General features: G+C 32.8%; 1 protein-coding gene across 1 annotated transcript in view; it reads right to left on the reverse strand.

The window, feature by feature from the left end:
- Positions 1-18,976, reverse strand: part of LOC124435936 (low-density lipoprotein receptor-related protein 4-like) — a 38,455-nt gene extending 19,479 nt beyond the window's left edge. The window contains exons 1-12 of the mRNA XM_046985867.1: positions 18,961-18,976; positions 18,272-18,394; positions 10,527-10,643; positions 9,613-9,732; positions 9,310-9,426; positions 8,196-8,324; positions 7,739-7,879; positions 7,095-7,232; positions 6,899-6,955; positions 6,758-6,826; positions 5,474-5,710; positions 1,791-1,947 (exon numbers count right to left, since the gene is read on the reverse strand). Coding sequence (XP_046841823.1) covers positions 1,791-1,947; positions 5,474-5,710; positions 6,758-6,826; positions 6,899-6,955; positions 7,095-7,232; positions 7,739-7,879; positions 8,196-8,324; positions 9,310-9,426; positions 9,613-9,732; positions 10,527-10,643; positions 18,272-18,394; positions 18,961-18,976 — 1,421 coding nt within the window. The remainder of the gene's footprint in view (positions 1-1,790; positions 1,948-5,473; positions 5,711-6,757; positions 6,827-6,898; positions 6,956-7,094; positions 7,233-7,738; positions 7,880-8,195; positions 8,325-9,309; positions 9,427-9,612; positions 9,733-10,526; positions 10,644-18,271; positions 18,395-18,960) is intronic.
- Positions 18,977-19,684: the final 708 nt, after the last annotated feature.

Below are 19,684 nucleotides of genomic sequence, written 5' to 3' on the forward strand. Positions count from 1 at the left end.
GCATTGCAAGGCCAGTGATTTTGCTGTCCCTGTCTACTGTTCATGGGATTCAAGGATTTCTCTTCACGTCATGGACAATTAAATTTAAGAAACTAAAGACCAATTCGTACTTGGTAATTTGTAAATTTATACTTCGTGCAAAGAATTTCGCTCTGTCTTAATGTGAACTCTCTTGTATCACAATCGCAACGTGAAGACATTAAAATTTAAAATAAAATGAAAGAGGTAAGGGAAAATAGAGCAATCGTCAAAACTTTTACTGCTGTTTTATATCCAAACAGATATAATTGTATTGGTCATGACTACTCAAATGATAGCATAAATAGAGAATTTTAAAGAGCTTCTTGAGAGCTTTGCTCTGGTCGATTTTGTCTTTGGAAGGTATTTGCATCATAGCCTTGATTGGATGCATATTCGGCTAATGTATCACCAGACATGTTAAATGATTTGATTTGTTGACTTGATTTGATTATAGAAGATAAAATTTTGAAGAATACAGATGATTGCTCTTCGTAATTATTTAGGTTGATAAAAAAACTGATGTTTCCACTAAAAAGAAATTAAGTATTATTTGCACAAATAAGATGAGAAGTATCATTGAAAGGCGGCATGGATTTGCAGCTGTCAGTTGCAATACAACTGCAACTGCTATATAAGTGCCTCTGAGGTTACTATGCTTATTCAAGTTACCTTTTGCCAATGCTGATATAGCAGTTGCAGTTCTATTGCAAGTAACCTATACAAATCCAAGCTGCATTTCAATGATACTTCACTTTTTATTCATGCAAACAATTATACTTATTTGCTTTTGGTTGGAAACATCAGTTGTCTTATCAACCCAAATACATGCAAAAGTGAATTATCCATCACGCATTTACTCGAGTTTGCTCATGTTGTTCATTCTGCTGCCCATAGCCTTAGGCTTGTATTGTCGCAGAAGTGGAAGTTTAGACATAACTCTAACTATCAGAAACAAATAGCAATAACATTTCTGTAGGGTATATGAGGTTTAGAAGGTTCACTTTTAAAGTTGGTTATGGTAGGAAAAATTCGAGTAAGTTTAATATTTACTGAGAAATTACCATACATCAGCTATGGTCAAATGCCAATTTTGCAATAACGAATTGTCAATTACTTGAAATAACGAACAATTGTGAGAGTGAGTGTGGTTTTTCGTCTTATATGATTTTTCCTTGAAAATATGAAATTCGAACGCTTCCAAAATAATTTATTAATTTATGCAAAATTTGCATTCGACCATAGCTGATAAATAGTAACTTTTTCAGTAAATATTGAACTTTTCCAAAATTTTCTTTCTATAACCACCCCTAAAAGTGAACCTTCTCAAAACCATTAACACTACAAAATTGTTATTACTATTTGTTTCTGGAAGTTGGAGTTAAAAATGCCGTTTTAGGGAGATCTCAATTTTAGGACTTTCGTCCAGTATTGAGGAAATGACACATATGCCATGTTGTTCGTCATGTTCATTTTAACAAAAAAACGGTTGAGATTACTTCCGGTAAGTGAAATTAGTACAAACTCTTATACAGGTCCTTGGCTGAACCGTTAAAAATGATTAAAAGCCAATCAAAACATGCTATTTCACCAGAATTGACATTTGGCACATATTAACATGCTTCAAAGAGTCAATTGCTGTAATTTAGAGTGAACGCACTAAATATGATTTTCCTGCTTTTTACTGCAATGCTTAATAATTATTTAATGCGTGTGAAATTTAGATCACATGCCTTAGTTTATTCACATTTATATCAAGAACAAGCACAAACCCCTTGATTGGATACACTGCAACAGCTCTCAAAATACCAAGTGGTTGCCAATATATAACCTTTCGATTCGTGCCATTGAAGTTTGAAATTTCTATGCGGTTGGTTCCCGAATCAGACCAAATAAGTATTCGATCTAACCAATTAACAGCTAAGCCACCTGAAATATAAATTGTATAATAATGACGGCATGCAATGAAATCTCAAAAGAGTGTTGTTTGCATGCATGCAAAGAACTGATCGAAATAGCACTGACAATACAAAAAACGTATCTGTCAGCAGGAAATAAGGAAGAGATGCAAGAATTAAGCAATGAGCATAAAATGAGAAGATTCACCATTGGAGACATGATTCAAAAGAGAAAAGTAAACAATTTGCAGCTTCAAGAAACTAAGTGGGCAGGTCACAGACATAGAAGTTTAGAATAGTGTCTGGTCATGCAGTGGCGAAGCCAGATGTCTTGTTTGTGCTGCTGGGCTTGACATAAAAAATTTATAAGAATGATTTTTCATTCTCGCATTTTCTTTAAAGGTTATATAGCATTAAAAATATTTGACATAATTCTTCATTTACAATAATTTCCGAAGTTTTTTTATAAAAAAGATCACCTATTTTCAATATACTTCGCAACAATGACAGAGCAATTGTCAAAGAAGAGTAAGCCTGCGTGTCAACATGACTGCCTTTTAAAAGCAGGAAAAATGAGTGGCCTGCCCGAAGTTACTCCTGCTCTATTCAGGCGAGCAGGACAAAATAAAATTCTAGTGAGTTTCATTTAAGGAATAAAAGATGTTTACTGTGTTTGCACAGGCTTATGCAAACCGAGGAGACCTCTGGGAAAACTCGAGAGCAGATCAGTTCAAGCCCAAGACCGACGGTCGAGGGTAGCACATGCTCGAAAGTTCTCACAAACGTCTCCGAGGTTTGCATAAGCCAGTGCAAACACGAAAAACATCTTTTATTTCTTTTATAAAATAAAAGTAATACGAAAAAGACAAAAATTTTTAGTTTTTCTTCTAAAATGTATTCATGATCGATTTGCAAATTCTCTTTGACTGATTGATTGTTATAATTGATTTGATTGGTTGAGCTCAGATGTGTTTTGCACAGGCTAATGCAAACACAGCTCTAGACAAATCAGCGTACGCGTTTCATTGTGTTTATTTTATAATTAAGAAATATTTACTTGTAAAGATATTTACTTGTAAATAAAAGATATTTACTACGATGTTTGCACAGGCTTATGTAAACCGAGGAGACCTTTGGCTGAACTCGAGAGCAGATCAGTTCAAGCCCAAGACAAAAGGTTGAGGGTTGCATATGCTCGAACAAGGACTGGTTATGTGCTAGCAAAGTTAGGAGAAGTCTATTTTGCTGACCTTGTTTACTTTTTAATTCTAAATCCAATATTTCGAATAATACAGGCTATATGAATATGCATAGCTTCTTAAGTGACTGCCAGAAGCATGCAAAGGCAAAGTCAAATATGGAGTCCTATACGACTTGGAGAAAATTTAGTAAAGATGACAACGAAAGCATTGATGTTATGTTTTCTCGGGCGAGAATGGAAGCTGTGGAAACATATAATGAGGGTGTTATTCAAAATAGGGAAATGCTAAAGAATCTAACTGAAGCTCTTTTGTATTTGGCAAGACAGGAGCTGTCATTTAGGGGGCATGATGAGTCAAGTAAAAGTCTTAACAGAGAGGAATTATAGAAAGCCTTTGCAATCTTATTGCAAACTCGATTCAGTTTTTGATAGACGCCTAAATGGTAAATTAGAACCCGCTGAAAGGCCACATTCTGGTTGGGTATTTTCTGGGCTATCATCAGATGGGCAAAATGATCTAATTGATGGCTTAGATGACATTATTCAAGATGAGATTAATAATGAGATAAGTGATTGTCAGTTCATCAGTATTCAATATGATGAGACATTGGATGTTTCAAGTAAGGAGCAACTCAGTATTATTGTCCGGCCTGACCGAAGAGAAGAGATTGTAGAACGGTTTTTCAAATTTCTTAATGTTAGCTCTGGAAATCTTTTCTTTTCTGTTTTATTCTTGAAATATATTACAATATTTTGCAGCAGTAATCTATTGTTTGTGAAATTCTTTAAACTAGGTCTGTACATTTTTCTTATGCAATTAATAAGATACATGATTTTAAAAAGTATCTTTCTAATTATTTGCGTACTGATGTTGCATTTGATAGATATTACACCAGCACTTTAGAGAAAACCAAAGGCATAATTTAAAGAAGATCTGAGCAAAAATCACTTCCATGAAGTTGAGAGCTTTTCTTTTTTTCATTTGGTAAATTCTAAGTTGTTTGCACAGTGGGCTGATGGTGCACAAGTAGCTAAGATTAATCAGTTAGATGATAAGTATGGCCGCTTGTTTAATGTGCCAAATCTACAAAATCACTGACGTTTATTTATAAGGATAAAAATTTCCACAAGAAAAACCCAATGGAGCTTTTAAACTATATCTATGCAGTTAATGCAAAAACTTTTTTTCCTGAGGTGGTCAAATTGCTAAAACTCAATGGTGTGATGGCAGTGTCTAGTGCTTCAGTGGAGAAGTCATTCTCATGCTTAACTAGGGTAAAATCATATCTTTGTAGCACTATGGCTGACTCCCGTCTAGGCTCTTTAGGTAGAATATCAATACATAAAGATATATCAAATGCTAAAGAAGATCAAAAATCGCTTCATAAATTACTTTTAGCAAAGTTTGTAAAAAACCCACGGAGATGAAATTTCGATTTCAAATGAAGTAAAGAAAATTAAGACCATTCAACATTTATTTAATTTCTATAAGCTAAGTAAAATATACATCTTTGTTGACCAGCCTTAACCCTTCTTTCTCAGCGTGGCTAAATGGCAACATCTAGAAACCATCCAAAACTCAAAGGTCCAAAAAACATGGGACGTAAACGGTTCAATGCAATTTATTTTATTGGAAAGCTGTCCATGTTGGATTCATTTGCAACTTTAAGATGCACGTTTCCTAGGCATGCTGACGAGCCCTGATATTGGGCGAAACAGCAATGTTGAGTTAAATAGCTTTTATTTGAAAATTAGGCTCGTAAATTGCAATTTTACTTGCTCAAATCGGCTGATAAATTTCACTTTTTTCCCCTAAAAATGCACGAAATGGCCGATTTGGACTCCTTATATTCAAAATTTTTACTCGGGGGAGCATGCCCTCGGACCCCCTAGCGCCTCGCTCCTTCAGCGCTTGCGTTACAGTATAAGCAGGATTAGATCGCGTTACAGTATAAGCAGGAGTAGAAAGCTTTATCCTGGCTTCGCCACTTGTCTAATGTATATGCGCTAAGCAGAGAAGGCAAGTGCACTGCAAATTAGCAAATTTTGTCCTATTTCAAAAAAACTCATTTGCTTCAATATTTTAATTCATTTGTTTCATTTGTCAACAAATCCTTTATCATAAAAAATGTTGTTCTTTTCCATTTATTTTACATGGCGATATGCTTAGTTTGAAAACATGTTTGTTAGAGAACTGCAGTAACGAATTACAAATGAAACTTAAGGATGGAAGAATACGAAATTTTAAAGCAAAAAGGACATTTTCTTCATGAACTGTCAGTTCGATAAAGCACGTCTAACATATTTATACAAAAAGAAGAAACAGGATTATAATCTATGAAATAATTCTACTCACAAGGACGTACTAGACCATGGCTTATGACGTTTTTGACAGCTGAACCATTGAAATTTGCGGACATAATTCTTTTCAATACAGTATCAGCCCAAAATATTAAACTTCCCTCGAACGAAAAATCCATTGCTGCAGCATTTTCCATTCCATTAATAAACACACTGTCTTTCTCACCGGAGTCTCGATATGGTGTTATTGTGATATCTTTATGGTAACTTAGCGCAATAAGAGGATGAGATCCTACAAAGTAAGCTGCAATTAACAAACTTCAGGTTCTGGGTGTCAACGGACAATGGTTAACAGTATAAAAAAACAAAATAAATTGAGGAGAGAATATTTGCTATATAAAATAAACATTATTCTATTATGAATTATTCCATTATGCAGATGATAATTTTACCCTTTTAGAATAGATAAATGTTGATAATTCTTAAAGTGAACGTTGAGATCAAATGAAAAAATGACTTTAAGTATGAGACAAATTTTTAAAAACTGTATTTTTTACTACTGCCCAAGACAATTATCTTTTTTAAGAACGGGGCAATGTACAGTGTTGTTTTAATGTACAGAGATGTTTGCTGTGTTTGCACAGGCTTGTGCTTACCGAGAAGACGTTTGGGAGAACTCGAGAGCAGATCAGCTTAAGCACGAAACCGAAGATCGTGGATTTGCAACAGCTTGAAACATCTCACAAACGTTTTCGAGGTTTTCACAAGCCATAGAGTTCAAACACGAAGAACATCTTTCATTTAGATACTTTATATAATAACAACAATGCAAAACCGACAAATTTAAAACAGTTGTTTTCATTTTTCTTCTAACATGTATTTGTAATTGATTTGCATATTCTCTTTAATTAATCCATTAGTTTAATCGGTTGAGTTCAGATCGGTTTGGACAGGCTAATGCAAGCACAGTTACCAATCAAATCACGCATTTTATTGTTTTATTTATAATATGTTATAATATGTTGTAAGTTTTTTAGAAAATGTATTTGAGAAGTAATACATCAGAATTAAATGAAAGGGTTGAGATGCGTGACTTTATTACTGTCTTAAATGAAATATCTTCTGAAACTGTAACGGATTTATTTTTTGACAAATATGCTTGTATTATAAGCTACATTTTTTACTTTTGCTTATATTCTTTCCCTTATTGAGCAAATCACAATTATATTGTGCATGAAATAACTTCACTAATGATCATGCAACTTTAGTCTACAGCGATCGAATTTCTTTGTTAAAAATAAACGTAAACTCTATATAAAATTCAGTATATCAGAAATACCTTCAGCTTTACATTTACGTCCGTCTGATTGCAAAATAAATCCATTGACACACGAACAGTTATACGTTCCTGTGTAAAACAAAAACTTTATAAATTAAATGATTTATCAAAGTTTAAAAAATACCATATCAAACTATTTACCGTAACCATTAAAACAAATTTGACTGCAAAATCCCATTATCTGGCATTCGTTGACATCTGAAAGATCGTTAATATTAAATTACAGTAAGACATATAGTAAATTACATAACTTGACTTATGAATTAAAAAAAGACAACAAACACCCACTGTTTATATTTTTAATTATTTTTTTCATTTTTATTCAATTTAAACTCACCTTCACAACGCTTTGGATCAGTTGCATCAACCTTAAATCCTTCAAAACAAGAGCAGGTGTAACGTGTTTCTTGGTCCAGACATATCTGGTGACACCCACCTTTGTTAACTCCGCACGATGTCTGATTTACAGTTGACGCTAAAATGAACACGATGGTTTACAAAGTTGAACCCCATGGGCCGTATGATGAAACATTATGCTCCTTGAGTGTTAAAATTTCACTTGTTCAGTAAAGCAACATCTCACATACCTCTTCATACCAGATTAATAGATGCAAAAATTTCACAAAAAACCTACTTTTTTTGATACTTGGAAAATTTCAAACTTTGCAAATCCACACAAATTTATTGCAGGTAATTAATTGTTCGTCATGGTTACTGACATCTTTGTCAGTAATAATTGCGAGTGTCTTTGGTTTCATCCAGTGACGTACCAGAATCGTTAATTTGTGGGGCAAAAATTCATATAAGCATGTTTTAATATGATTTTAATCCGTTCAAACAATAGATTTCAAAGGAACTTAATGTGGCAGAGCATAAATATATAAATATGTGCCCCCTCCCAATAAATGACTCTGCAACTGGTTTCATCCTTTACGCAATGATTTTAAGTCAGTAATTCGTAACTAAAACAAGAACACTCACGGCATCCTTCTTCATCTGAACCATCTGTGCAATCTTTTCTGCCATCACAAACTTGATCAAATAAGACACATTGATCGTTCCAACAACGATATTGTGTATGAGGACAATAAGAAAACGTTTTATTGCTATCAATCAATTTGCCTAAAATAAATAATAGGAATTATCTCATAAACACGGATTCAAACAAATGTGACAAAGCAAAAAAATCTGCGGAAAAATCCTTTTTAGAATACCAATTGTTTTTTCGACATTTTTATTATTTTTTATAGTGTTTTTTTCAAAAGTCTTCTCAAAATACTCTTAGATTTTGGCTGGCACTGCATTTACCCAGACATTTAATCATATTTACTGATCATATTTCCTTATATCATTATCGCACCATTTTCTATACTTGACAATTACAAAATAAATATGCTTTTGTTATAAATATTTTACGCATTTAGAAATATTGACTCACTGCTACAATTTAACTCATCTGATCCATCAACACAATCAAGATCACCGTCACAAGCCCAATTTGATTGTAAACAGTTTCCGGATTTGCACTGGAACTGCGTCTTTAAGTTACAATCAACTCTTACCAAACCTAAATAGAATATTTATGTGAATGATTTTAACTTATATGTAAAGTTGTTTGAAAATCAATTAATATAGTTCTCGCTGTAAGCCTTGTTAACACTAAAGATTTAGCAAAAGATCACACATTTATCAAAACAGGATTCTCTGACTGAAAAATGTCAATAAAAAAGGAAATGGATTGAGATGTATAAAAAGTCTCAAGTACACAAACAAGCATGGGCAACGTGAAAAAAGAGAGCATTTTGTAAAAAACGTGCTTTCACTATTCAAAATCTTCTTTAAACTTTGTAACCTCAAAATTTATCATCGTGTTTTTTGATTGCATTGTAAAGACAATTATAACTTCCTCAAAAAATTCTGTTGTTTTTTTTGTTTTCTTCGATATGCAAATTAAATCGTTACGACATCACATTGTATAATTAGCATTAGGACAAACTAATTTTTGAACACAATTAGAATTAAAGTATCTAAATTAGTTATGTTTAAAATATTTATTTACACACGTGTTCATTAAACTGCTGTCTTTGTTTATAAAACATTCAAACGATGTAAAAAATAGATGATCTTTTAGATGTCATTATGCTTACTGATGTCATAACGATGTCAATCTCATAAAGAAAAAAGTTAAATATTTTTAGAAAAAATACAATATCTCCATTCTACTAAATTATCGTTATCAACTCATTTTATATGTTCTTTCTATTTAAACAAAAAAATTGTTGATAAAATTTCAACAGAAGATAAAATATGGACAAAAACAGTTTTCAATACTTCATACTACCTATAGCTAAACAGTCTATGTTTCTTAAAAAAAAAAGAAACTAAAACACTCAAATGCAAACTTGTGGTTAGTAGCTACATTGTCAAGTAAAAGCTAATGTTATTGAAAAGTCCATGAAATAAAAATTGTTTATTTATAATGAATTTAATTAAAAATTCTTGAGAATCACCAGGCGACATATTTCAACACATAGATACAAAATTTTTTTTACCACAATCTATTTCATCTGACTTGTCTCGGCAATCGCTGTCTCCATCACATCTGTGACTTTCTGGAATGCAATCACCACTTCCACACTTCCATCGTCCAGAAACACAAGGTTGAGACGCTAGAAATAAATAAATTTAAGTGTTTTTATCGTGCATTGTATCCGTATTACAGACTAAGTTTATACCTCCCATAAGTTATAAAAACTCTTTAAAAATCCCTACTTAAAATAATATTTGTGAATCACAGAAGAAAAATTAAATATTTTTGTAGAATTATTTCAAACTATTTAGGATTAATAGCTTACTACAGTTTGCTTCGTCGTTTTTATTCCAACAATCTGGTTCGTCGTCACATCTCCAACGGATTGGAATGCATTGTCGTGTATCACAAAGAAATTTATCATCCTTGCAACGAACGTTAACGCCTACAAACCAAAATGTCTCTTATATTGTTTTCAAAAATTAATCTTAACTTACTTCCAATCAAACAGGTTATAATCTCATCATGCAAGAAGAAAAAATCAAGAGCTAAGAATTATTTATCTCATCGCAGAAGCTTTTAAAATGAGGGAAAGACTAATCACGTTGTATTTGTTATATGTAGTTGTATACTAGTGCGCTCATTGTCGGATCTAGAGCTCGTCGAAATAAATTACTGCAGCACATTTTGGCGTATATTTACATTTCTTAAAACCTTAGAGGTCAAACCATTGGTAAGATTATATTTTTTAAAAATTAAAAACTAATAGTAATTTTCAAAATGTTATTTGAATTTAAAATTGAGGAGCAATAATTTATTTTGACGTACACTGGATACGCTACAGAGTGCGCTTACTTTTTGCGGCAACCTTTCCGTCACCATTAGAGTAAGAAGTTTTTCATTTACTATATAAGTTTTGATTGAAAATGTTTGTAAAGCCAATGCAATTGGCTCGTTGCGTTGTATGTATCAGGCTTAGTGAAGAATTTGCAGCAGCAAATCTAAGTAAATTTGTCGTAAATATTTTCAGACAGAAAGTCGTGAATATTTCTGAATGAATTCTATAAAGTCTGTCTCCATTACTTAGAGAAGCAGTGTGTTTATATTTTTGTATTCTACACCGAACAGTAAAAACACTTCGTTATAATCATAAAAAATGACTTGAACTAGGAATTATGCTCTTGTATAGAAAAAATACTTTTCCTTCAAAAGACTGAAGAGGAAAAACAGCACTCTTACCACAAGAGTCTTCATCGGAAGAATCTTGACAGTCTTTGTCACCATCGCAAACGTAACTTTCATCAATGCAGAACCCATTTCGACATTGATATTGGTTACTTGTGCACTCACTTTGGTCTAAAAAGAGAAAAAATATTTTTTTAACAAGACGTAGAAATTGGGTGATAGATTTTGACAATTTGATCAACAAAAAATGATCAACAAAAAATAATCAACAAAAAATCTTTACCAAGAAATACTTTGCACATGTCAGTATACAAGCTAAGAAAGTAGTGGGAATTTATTTAAATTTACTAAAAATTAAAAGTTATGATCAATTCACCGCAAAATTTATTATTCGTCAAATGAAATGAAAACTTTTTCAAATCACATTCATATTTAGCTTCAGTTTATGATGCCCCAGCAGTATTACTAATTTTTCATTTACCATATGTATGTTTTTGTGTTTTATAGGTCTTTTTCTCGAAAATGCTTATCCAATTTATCATTTGTATATCAAAATACAATTACTCATTGAACTATAAATGTGAAAATGTGCACAGCTATAATTAAACAGGCAATTATGTTCACGCTTTTTTGCTTTTTCAACCAGTCATTAATCGGGTATTTCTGAAGATTTTACATTAAACTCGCTAGAAATATTATTTTGCACCTCTTATTTTAATTGCAAAATACAAAATTGAGAGACTGGTTTTCAGAGGCGTAGCTAGCAAAAATTAATTGGTGATTCTCTTTTGCAACCTCACTAGGCGCCATCATGCTAGGGTCGAGCGATAAAATTTTTAAAATTTAGACCATTTACGACCACCAAAACAACAACATTTACCCAACCAGTTGAAGTTTAAGTAATCCTTAAAATCTACAAAAAAATGTTTTTAAAAACAGTATTCAATATCTACGTTAACTATAATTAGTACTATACGAAGTAATCCACTTTCGCCCTTTAACATTACAACAATTATCTATGTTCTGTTTGACTGCATGAAGACAATAAAAACTATGTAACTTTTATGATGGGAAAGGCAAACTAACAATAATATAAAAAATGAATAAAAGAAAGTTTATTGTCTGAACGATAGTTAGATTATTGGATAGATTTTAGATAATGAAATAAATAAAAAAAACATGAATCTTTCTGACATTTATCATGCAGCATTAATGATAGAAGCTTTATAACACCATCTTCAGTCGCCAGGATAAGAAAACTCAATTATGTGGAAGTAAGAAAGGCCTTTTTGTTGGAGTATTAATTGTTTCTAAAAAAGTGGAAACACAAACAAAGAAAATATTGGCAAAGAAAATATTCACAAGTAAAGTTGAGGTTGCAGTTTGCCACAATACAAGAAGAAGGCTATAGGCAGCACCCTGAACAACATGAGCAAACTCGAGTAATGTAAAAGGAGTTTATTGGTTGTCTTCATAAGATAATCAAACTTTAAGCGTTATGGATAATTCACTTTTGTATGTATTCAGGTTGATAAGACAACTGATATTTCCAACAAAGAGCAATTAAGTATGATTGTTTGCATGGATTAAGTTTGGTCATTAAAAAATTTCAAAATCAGCATGACCAGATGACGTAAAATGTCGCGTTTGAGCATACTCAGATGCTCTTACCCAATCAGATTAGCAAAAATTTCTCTATAAAATATATTACTTGGTCATGCTTATTTTTGAGAGCATGACCAAGTTGCGTTTGTAAGCGGAGAATAAGTTCTAGTTTAAGCTGTTGCCTGGCAGCAAGGTAAAACGTAATGGAATACTAAAATAAGACGCAAAATGCAATTCATTTGTTGACCTTCGTCCCAAATACTTATATGTAAATAAGAAACAATCAGGCATCAGAATATACAATGACACTAATAAGAATGAAATAATTTTTGTGGAAATTCTTAATCATGCTGAGCATGCTGAGCAGTGGCTAGCTACGCCACTGCTGGTTTGTTTCCAAAAAGCCTTGATTTTCTCATTGAGTCAGGCACGTGCATAGACTGTGTTTATTTCAACCTAAATTTTCGAACATTAAATTGAATATAAGTGGACCCTCAGATTTTTTCGATGAAGCCAAACATTGCAGGACTATACCTGCAGACACTCAACGGCTGTTGCGACTTGTAAAGGACGAAAATTTTAAATTTTATTTTTTGATGCTGTAGTGTACAATTTGAAATTTAAAGGGAGCTTTTGTAAAATTTTGTGGTTGAAGTTTGCGATTGGGTTTTTTAAATGAACAATGCTTTCATATTTTAAAGACTAAAATTTTATAGAAAAACCATTGCAAATACTAACATTATATTTACATGTATGATTTTGTATTTGTGGCATTGATCTTTGTAAGCAAAACAATTAAATATGCACGCGATGATTGGCTACAGCTGTGTTACATTAGATCGTCCAGGTTGGTATAGTCCTGAGAAGGACTGTTTTTGTTGTTGTTGACTGACTGTTTTTCGACAACCTTTGCGGTAGTCATCTTCAGAGTCAAATGAGGAGTAAACGTCAGGTTAGCCGTGTTTGTTTTCTGGTTCTTACGTCATTGTATTGTTTGTACAGGAAATGTGTGTTGTCATTGTGATTTAGTGTGAAGTGAAATGTTTTTAGTTGTGAAGTGTGATTTAGGTGTGATGTTTTTAGCTGTAATGTGTGGGTGTCAATTGTGTATTGTCATTGTGAATTAGTGTGAAGTGTAATGTTTTTAGTTAATCGTTTGTTTGTATTGTGAAGAAGTCGTTTGTAAGGTGCCGGTAATTGCTGTGATCTGTTCAGAGGGGTTTGTTCCAAGTTGGTATACCAACTTTCTTATGTAAGCCGTTGTCTATAGTCAGTACTGTAAGTAATGCATTTTGCCAAGTCCCAGTCAATGTTGTGCTTTGTGATTCGGTGATGTTCGGCAATGTGATTAGTTTTGTCTTGTTTCTTAGTAGCTCGTTTGTGTTCAGTAAGTCTTATGTTTAAGTTCCTGCCAGTTTCCCCGATATAGGAGCCAGTTCCTGCCAGTTTCCCGATATATTTCCCCGATATATTAACATGTGCAAATCAATTTTAGCTCAAACAATGGAATCAATAAATCAATCAAAGATAATTTACAATTCAGTCATGAATCTGCTGTCGAGTTGTCCCAAAGGTCTCCGTGGTTTTCATAAGCCTATACAAAGACATTAAACATCTTTTGTATCTTAATTATAAAACAGCACTGTTATTGCGCCCAATTTCTAATATATTCTGTGCAAACACATCTTTTATTTCATCTTAGATAAAGATACATTTAGACTAGGTTAACGATCGTAAAAACTACTTTATTATCCTAAAATTAATTTAAGAAGCTTAAATGATGAGTTATAATTAGGAAGAGTTTGTTTTCCGTGTGTTTTTCGGGTTGAAAGAATATGGAAAGTAAGCAGCTTTAAAATTGTAAAGAAAGGTATATAGCGTCCAGTTTCATTCAAAACAAAATTAAGAAAATAAATAATTTTTTAAACTCATTGGATCAAGTCTAAATTCAACTCATCGTTTTGAAATAATGAACAAAATGACAAAAAAACGCACAGCCTTTGTGTAGTATATTTAATGACAAATTCATTGTTTTTTTAGAGATTAGAATTCAACAATACAACTGTATACACATAAATAACGTTAGCATTTTTTATAAAATTTTGGCTTTAAAGTGCACAAAACGTTTTTATGATAAACTATTCTGTATGAAATAATTTACGCGCCAAAGTTGTTTCGGAGAATAGCGTTTGTTTCCCAGTCAATTGACAAATTCTTTTGCTCAAAGTCTGATTATGTCGAGTGGCGTATCTAGAAGTCACAGTAAATTTTATTTTTATTTGTTAGAAACTTTCATGGTGTTTGTTTGTACTTTAAAATTTGTATATTAAACTTAAATAAAGTACTTATATCTTACTAAAGGTATGATTGAAAATCATGACGTCATAAGGCGTGGCTCTGTATATAATAGATTGACCAAAAATTTTTTTGCTAGATACGCCACTGATTATGTCAGTGTCAAAACATATTCCATCACAGTCACAATCACAAACTTGACTCAAAACCATACAGTGAACAAGAACTTTCCTTCAATTTCATTCCGTATATCTTAAGCAAAACAATTCAAAAGCTCTATTTTCTTTACAACAGTCGTGCAAGTTAACGTCACAAATGAAGCTAAAGTAGCGTTCTTGTTATATTTACTTCATTTGTATTATAAAAGTTTCTATTTTTTTCCTGCACAGTTTGTGTCCATCACTGCAAAAAAGTAAAAGTTTTGATCCTGCAGTGTATATATATGTATCAGCTACAAATCGTACTCCAACAAGAATTAATTAAAGGGGTAGTCAGGCCTTAACACAACTTTCGCTCACATGAAAGTGTATATTGTTCTTACCTCACTCACGAAATCCTAGGTTTCCAATTCAAATTTAACTCGAGAAATAATGCCTTAAATGTGTGTATTTTTGCCTCTTCTTCCATCGCCATTGTGTACATGCAAGCGAAGCCGCAGACCAGCAGCGGTTTTTCGTCGTGACGTCAGTGCGCGGTGATCGTTGTCAACATTAGACAAAATATACTAGCAAAAGTAGAAATTACGCATAAGCATATTCATCGTTGCATTTTATTTTCTAAGTTTTTAAATTATTTTGCGCAATGGATACGGATTACTCAAACGATTCCTCTAGTAATTATTCTGGAAGCAGTGTTTCAAACTACGAAGAAATGATTAACGATCAAAACATGATTCAACCATATGCTTATGAGCCGATTGAAACAGACTCTAGCGAAGAGCCTATGGACGACTCCGACGAAGTTCAGCTGTTGTAACAATGAATGAAGACTCTGCACAATTTGAGGGAATAGATACTCCGGACTGTATTACAGATAATCCTGTTTTTCAAAATCTTTTTTAAATTATTGGGTATTACGACTGGCATGGAGTGAGTACAAACAACACTATGGTTCAAGAACTGAAGAAGGACCTGAACACAAAAGACAAAGACATGTGGCTTACAGGCAACTGGTTCGATGGTGTTGGAATGTATTGGGCAAGGAAAGTAGAGTACCACTACCATCTTTTGCTGTTAGCTACATTCGAGCACATTTCCAACCACCAGGTCTAGAAGAGGACTTTGTCTTTGAGGGTTTTAAATTCGCTGATGAATAATAATGGTAATGTAAACTATTATAGCCATATTTAGAAGTATCGTTAATGATGAATTACTAATAAATAAAAATATAAATTGGATTTAGTAAATGAACAATAAATACAAATTATAATGGTCAAGCCAAACCATTCTTTATTTGTGCTATGCAAGGATTTTGGTGTACATAATTAAAAGTGCTTTTGCTAATGAATTTGCATAGCAAAACAAAAATTGTGCTACTTTACTATTAGAGATTCTCTTATTATTAATTATAAATATTGATATATACATAATTATTTTTTGGGGACTGTTTACCCATTCTTGATTTGTGTGCTTGTAAAACACTTTCTTTGTTTGGCTTTTCTATAGATGCAATATTTCTTGGAATGTTTGCTGGTAAAGAAATCTTGTTATGTACATTTTTTACATTAAAACAGCAGACATCTTCCATCATACCTTGCACAAAAGAATATGACTTACTCACCATAATTGGCTTGGCTACCCAATTTTTTCGCCCTTTTGGAACACGATAAGCACAAGTGGAAGGAGGGAAAATACTTTATTAAAAGTGTTTTTCGTATAAAGGTATGCTTGCAAGAACCAAGTTGGCAGTGATAGACCACAATGTAAACACTGGCAGAAAACAAGCACAAGTTCAATGTGGAAAGCAGCAAGGGAAAAAGTGATATAATATCGTGTTCCCAAAAGGACAAGAAAATTGGGTAGCCAAGCCAATTATGGCGAGTAAGTCATATTCTTTTGTGCAAGGTATGAGGGAAGATGTCTGCTGTTTTAATGTAAAAAATGTACATAACAAGATTTCTTTATCAGCAAACATTTCAAGAAATATTGCATCTATAGAAAAGCCAAACAAAGAAAGTGTTATACAAGCACAATAATAAGAGAATCTCTAATAGTAAAGTAGCCCAATTTTTGTTTTGCTATGCAAATTCATTAGCAAAGGCACTTTTAATTATGTACACCAAAATCCTTGCATAGCACAAATAAAGAATTGGTTTGGCTTGGCCATTATAATTTGTATTTATTGTTCATTTACTAAATCCAATTTATATTTTTATTTATTAGTAATTCATCATTAACGATACTTATAAATATGGCTATAATAGTTTACATTACCATTATTATTCATCAGCGAATTTAAAACCCTCAAAGACAAAGTCCTCTTCTAGACCTGGTGGTTGGAAATGTGCTCGAATGTAGCTAACAGCAAAAGATGGTAGTGGTACTCTACTTTCCTTGCCCAATACATTCCAACACCATCGAACCAGTTGCCTGTAAGCCACATGTCTTTGTCTTTTGTGTTCAGGTCCTTCTTCAGTTCTTGAACCATAGTGTTGTTTGTACTCACTCCATGCCAGTCGTAATACCCAATAATTTAAAAAAGATTTTGAAAAACAGGATTATCTGTAATACAGTCCGGAGTATCTATTCCCTCAAATTGTGCAGAGTCTTCATTCATTGTTACAACAGCTGAACTTCGTCGGAGTCGTCCATAGGCTCTTCGCTAGAGTCTGTTTCAATCGGCTCATAAGCATATGGTTGAATCATGTTTTGATCGTTAATCATTTCTTCGTAGTTTGAAACACTGCTTCCAGAATAATTACTAGAGGAATCGTTTGAGTAATCCGTATCCATTGCGCAAAATAATTTAAAAACTTAGAAAATAAAATGCAACGATGAATATGCTTATGCGTAATTTCTACTTTTGCTAGTATATTTTGTCTAATGTTGACAACGATCACCGCGCAGTGACGTCACGACGAAAAACCGCTGCTGGACTGCGGCTTCGCTTGCATGTACACAATGGCGATCGAAAAATACACACATTTAAGGCATTATTTCTCGAGTTAAATTTGAATTGGAAACCTAGGATTTCGCGAGAGAGGTAAGAACAATATACACTTTCATATGAGCGAAAGTTGTGTTAAGGTCTGACTACCCCTTTAAAGCACATGCAGAAATAGAAACGTTTGATTTAAAATGCAATACACTCTTTTCATAAAATTAGTATACAATAAAAACCTTTACATTCAGTCCCCCCAAATGCTGAATGATATAATTTTTCTTTTAAACGCACACAATAGAGAAATTTGGTATAGCTGACATGATAAATAATGTCATAAATAAAATATAGTTGTTAGAATACATTTAAAAACTTATTTTTTGTGTAAGATTGAATACATATGTATACTTTTCGAGTCATTCAACGGTAACATAAAAGCCCGATATTATACTCCAGTTATGCAAATATTTGCTGTTCCCCCTTGCTCAGTGGGAGTAAATTTGCCGGCTGGCTGTGCTACTGCTATTTATGTCCTACTTTAAGTCTGCTACTTAAGTCTGTTTGACAACATGTTCTCTTTAGCTTAAAAAATGAATGCACAGAGCAAGTAACTTTGCAGGCATGTGGCTTCTTCTATGGAAATATTAATCTCACTTGCAGACTTGCAGTTCATGTACAAAGTTATTTAAATCAATTGATCAGAATAGTTAATTCTTTCCGGAGTACTTTACTTTTTACTACTATGTTCTGTATTCTCATCTCTCTCATTAACAATTAACATTTTTTATGTTTTAACTTACAGCAATTGAGCTCATCACTGTAGTCCTCGCAGTCATAATCACCATCACATTGCCATGATTTATCCACACATCTCTTTGAAGACTTGCATCGAAACTGATTAGACAAGCAAGTTGGGTAACTCTCTAAGGAAGAGATGATAAACTTTTAGCCTGGTCATGTCAATCTCTAAAGTACCTATAAACTGAAAGGGCAAAAACAGGTTAAGTTTTTTAAAGCATTTTGTAGTTGAAAAGTTAATTTCTAGCACACAGAAAATGGTGTTGGCGTAGCAAATTATTTTGATTTTTTGCATCGAAAATTGAAAAAAAAACAGAGGAAACCTTGTGATAAACAAGAGAAGTATTAACTGCGCCGGAGAGCACTGCACCGGCACCGCAGAGGTCATGGGTTCGAGTCCCGTTGAGTCACCTGAATTTTTCAGGTTCATGAGACAATTGCTTAAATTGTCCGGCAAAGTGCGAAGATCATATCTTCATTCAATTTCAAACACCGCACTGCATATAACAATCTTTCAGAAGTATTAACTATTTGAAAAAAAATTCATAGAGAATCTCATTAACAAATAAAGGAGCTAATTGACTACCATTATCAGGATCAGACTTGATTCTAGAAATTGAAAAAGTTGCTCATGTATGCAAGTCATATCAACCAAAGTTTAGAAGAGTACAACTTGCATGCACACAATTACGCGCTTCAACCTTCATTTTTACATTTTATTCATTTTTTGATTTGAGTTTTTTTGTCAAACTTTAAGCAGCAGTATAGTATGTATTAAACCTTTCCAACCCGAAGTATTTTTCAAGATCCGAGTTGATTGTTTTTCTCAGAATTTAAAAAAGACTATGTTACCACAAGTTTCTTCATCAGAGGCATCTAAACAATCATTTTCACCATCACATTTCCATCGTGCCAAAATGCACTCTCCATCTTTGCAGAAGAAGTCATTGTGAGAACATGTCATATTTTCACCTAGCAAACACATTAGAAAATATCAAAACCCAAAACTCTCATTGTAAATAAATACATAAATTTAATTGGTACATAAATTTGAAACTTTATAGTTATTCCAAAAACACATCATGTTGAACAGAATTTATAAGTCGGAGTCTAAATGTCTATATCATAGCAGCTACAGATCAATATAAAGCATTTGAATCACAAACATAACTTATAGAGGCCAGCATTATGGAACAGGACCTTTTTTCGGAAACATTTTTTATACAAAAAACTTAATTGTTTAAAGTGCCTATGGAACGAATTTTGACTCCCTAATTTTTTGACCAAATAAAAAGAAGTACAAAAAGAAGTATCCATCTTCACTCTATATTTGAAATTAGAAATAAAATTGAACTTTTCTATCCAAAGTTATGCTCGTCCAAAGTTGTTATTTTTGGCACTTCTTGTGCGAACTG

This window comes from Xenia sp. Carnegie-2017, unplaced genomic scaffold, assembly GCF_021976095.1.
Source record: "Xenia sp. Carnegie-2017 unplaced genomic scaffold, XeniaSp_v1 HiC_scaffold_16, whole genome shotgun sequence".
NCBI classification, from domain to species: domain Eukaryota; kingdom Metazoa; phylum Cnidaria; class Anthozoa; order Malacalcyonacea; family Xeniidae; genus Xenia; species Xenia sp. Carnegie-2017.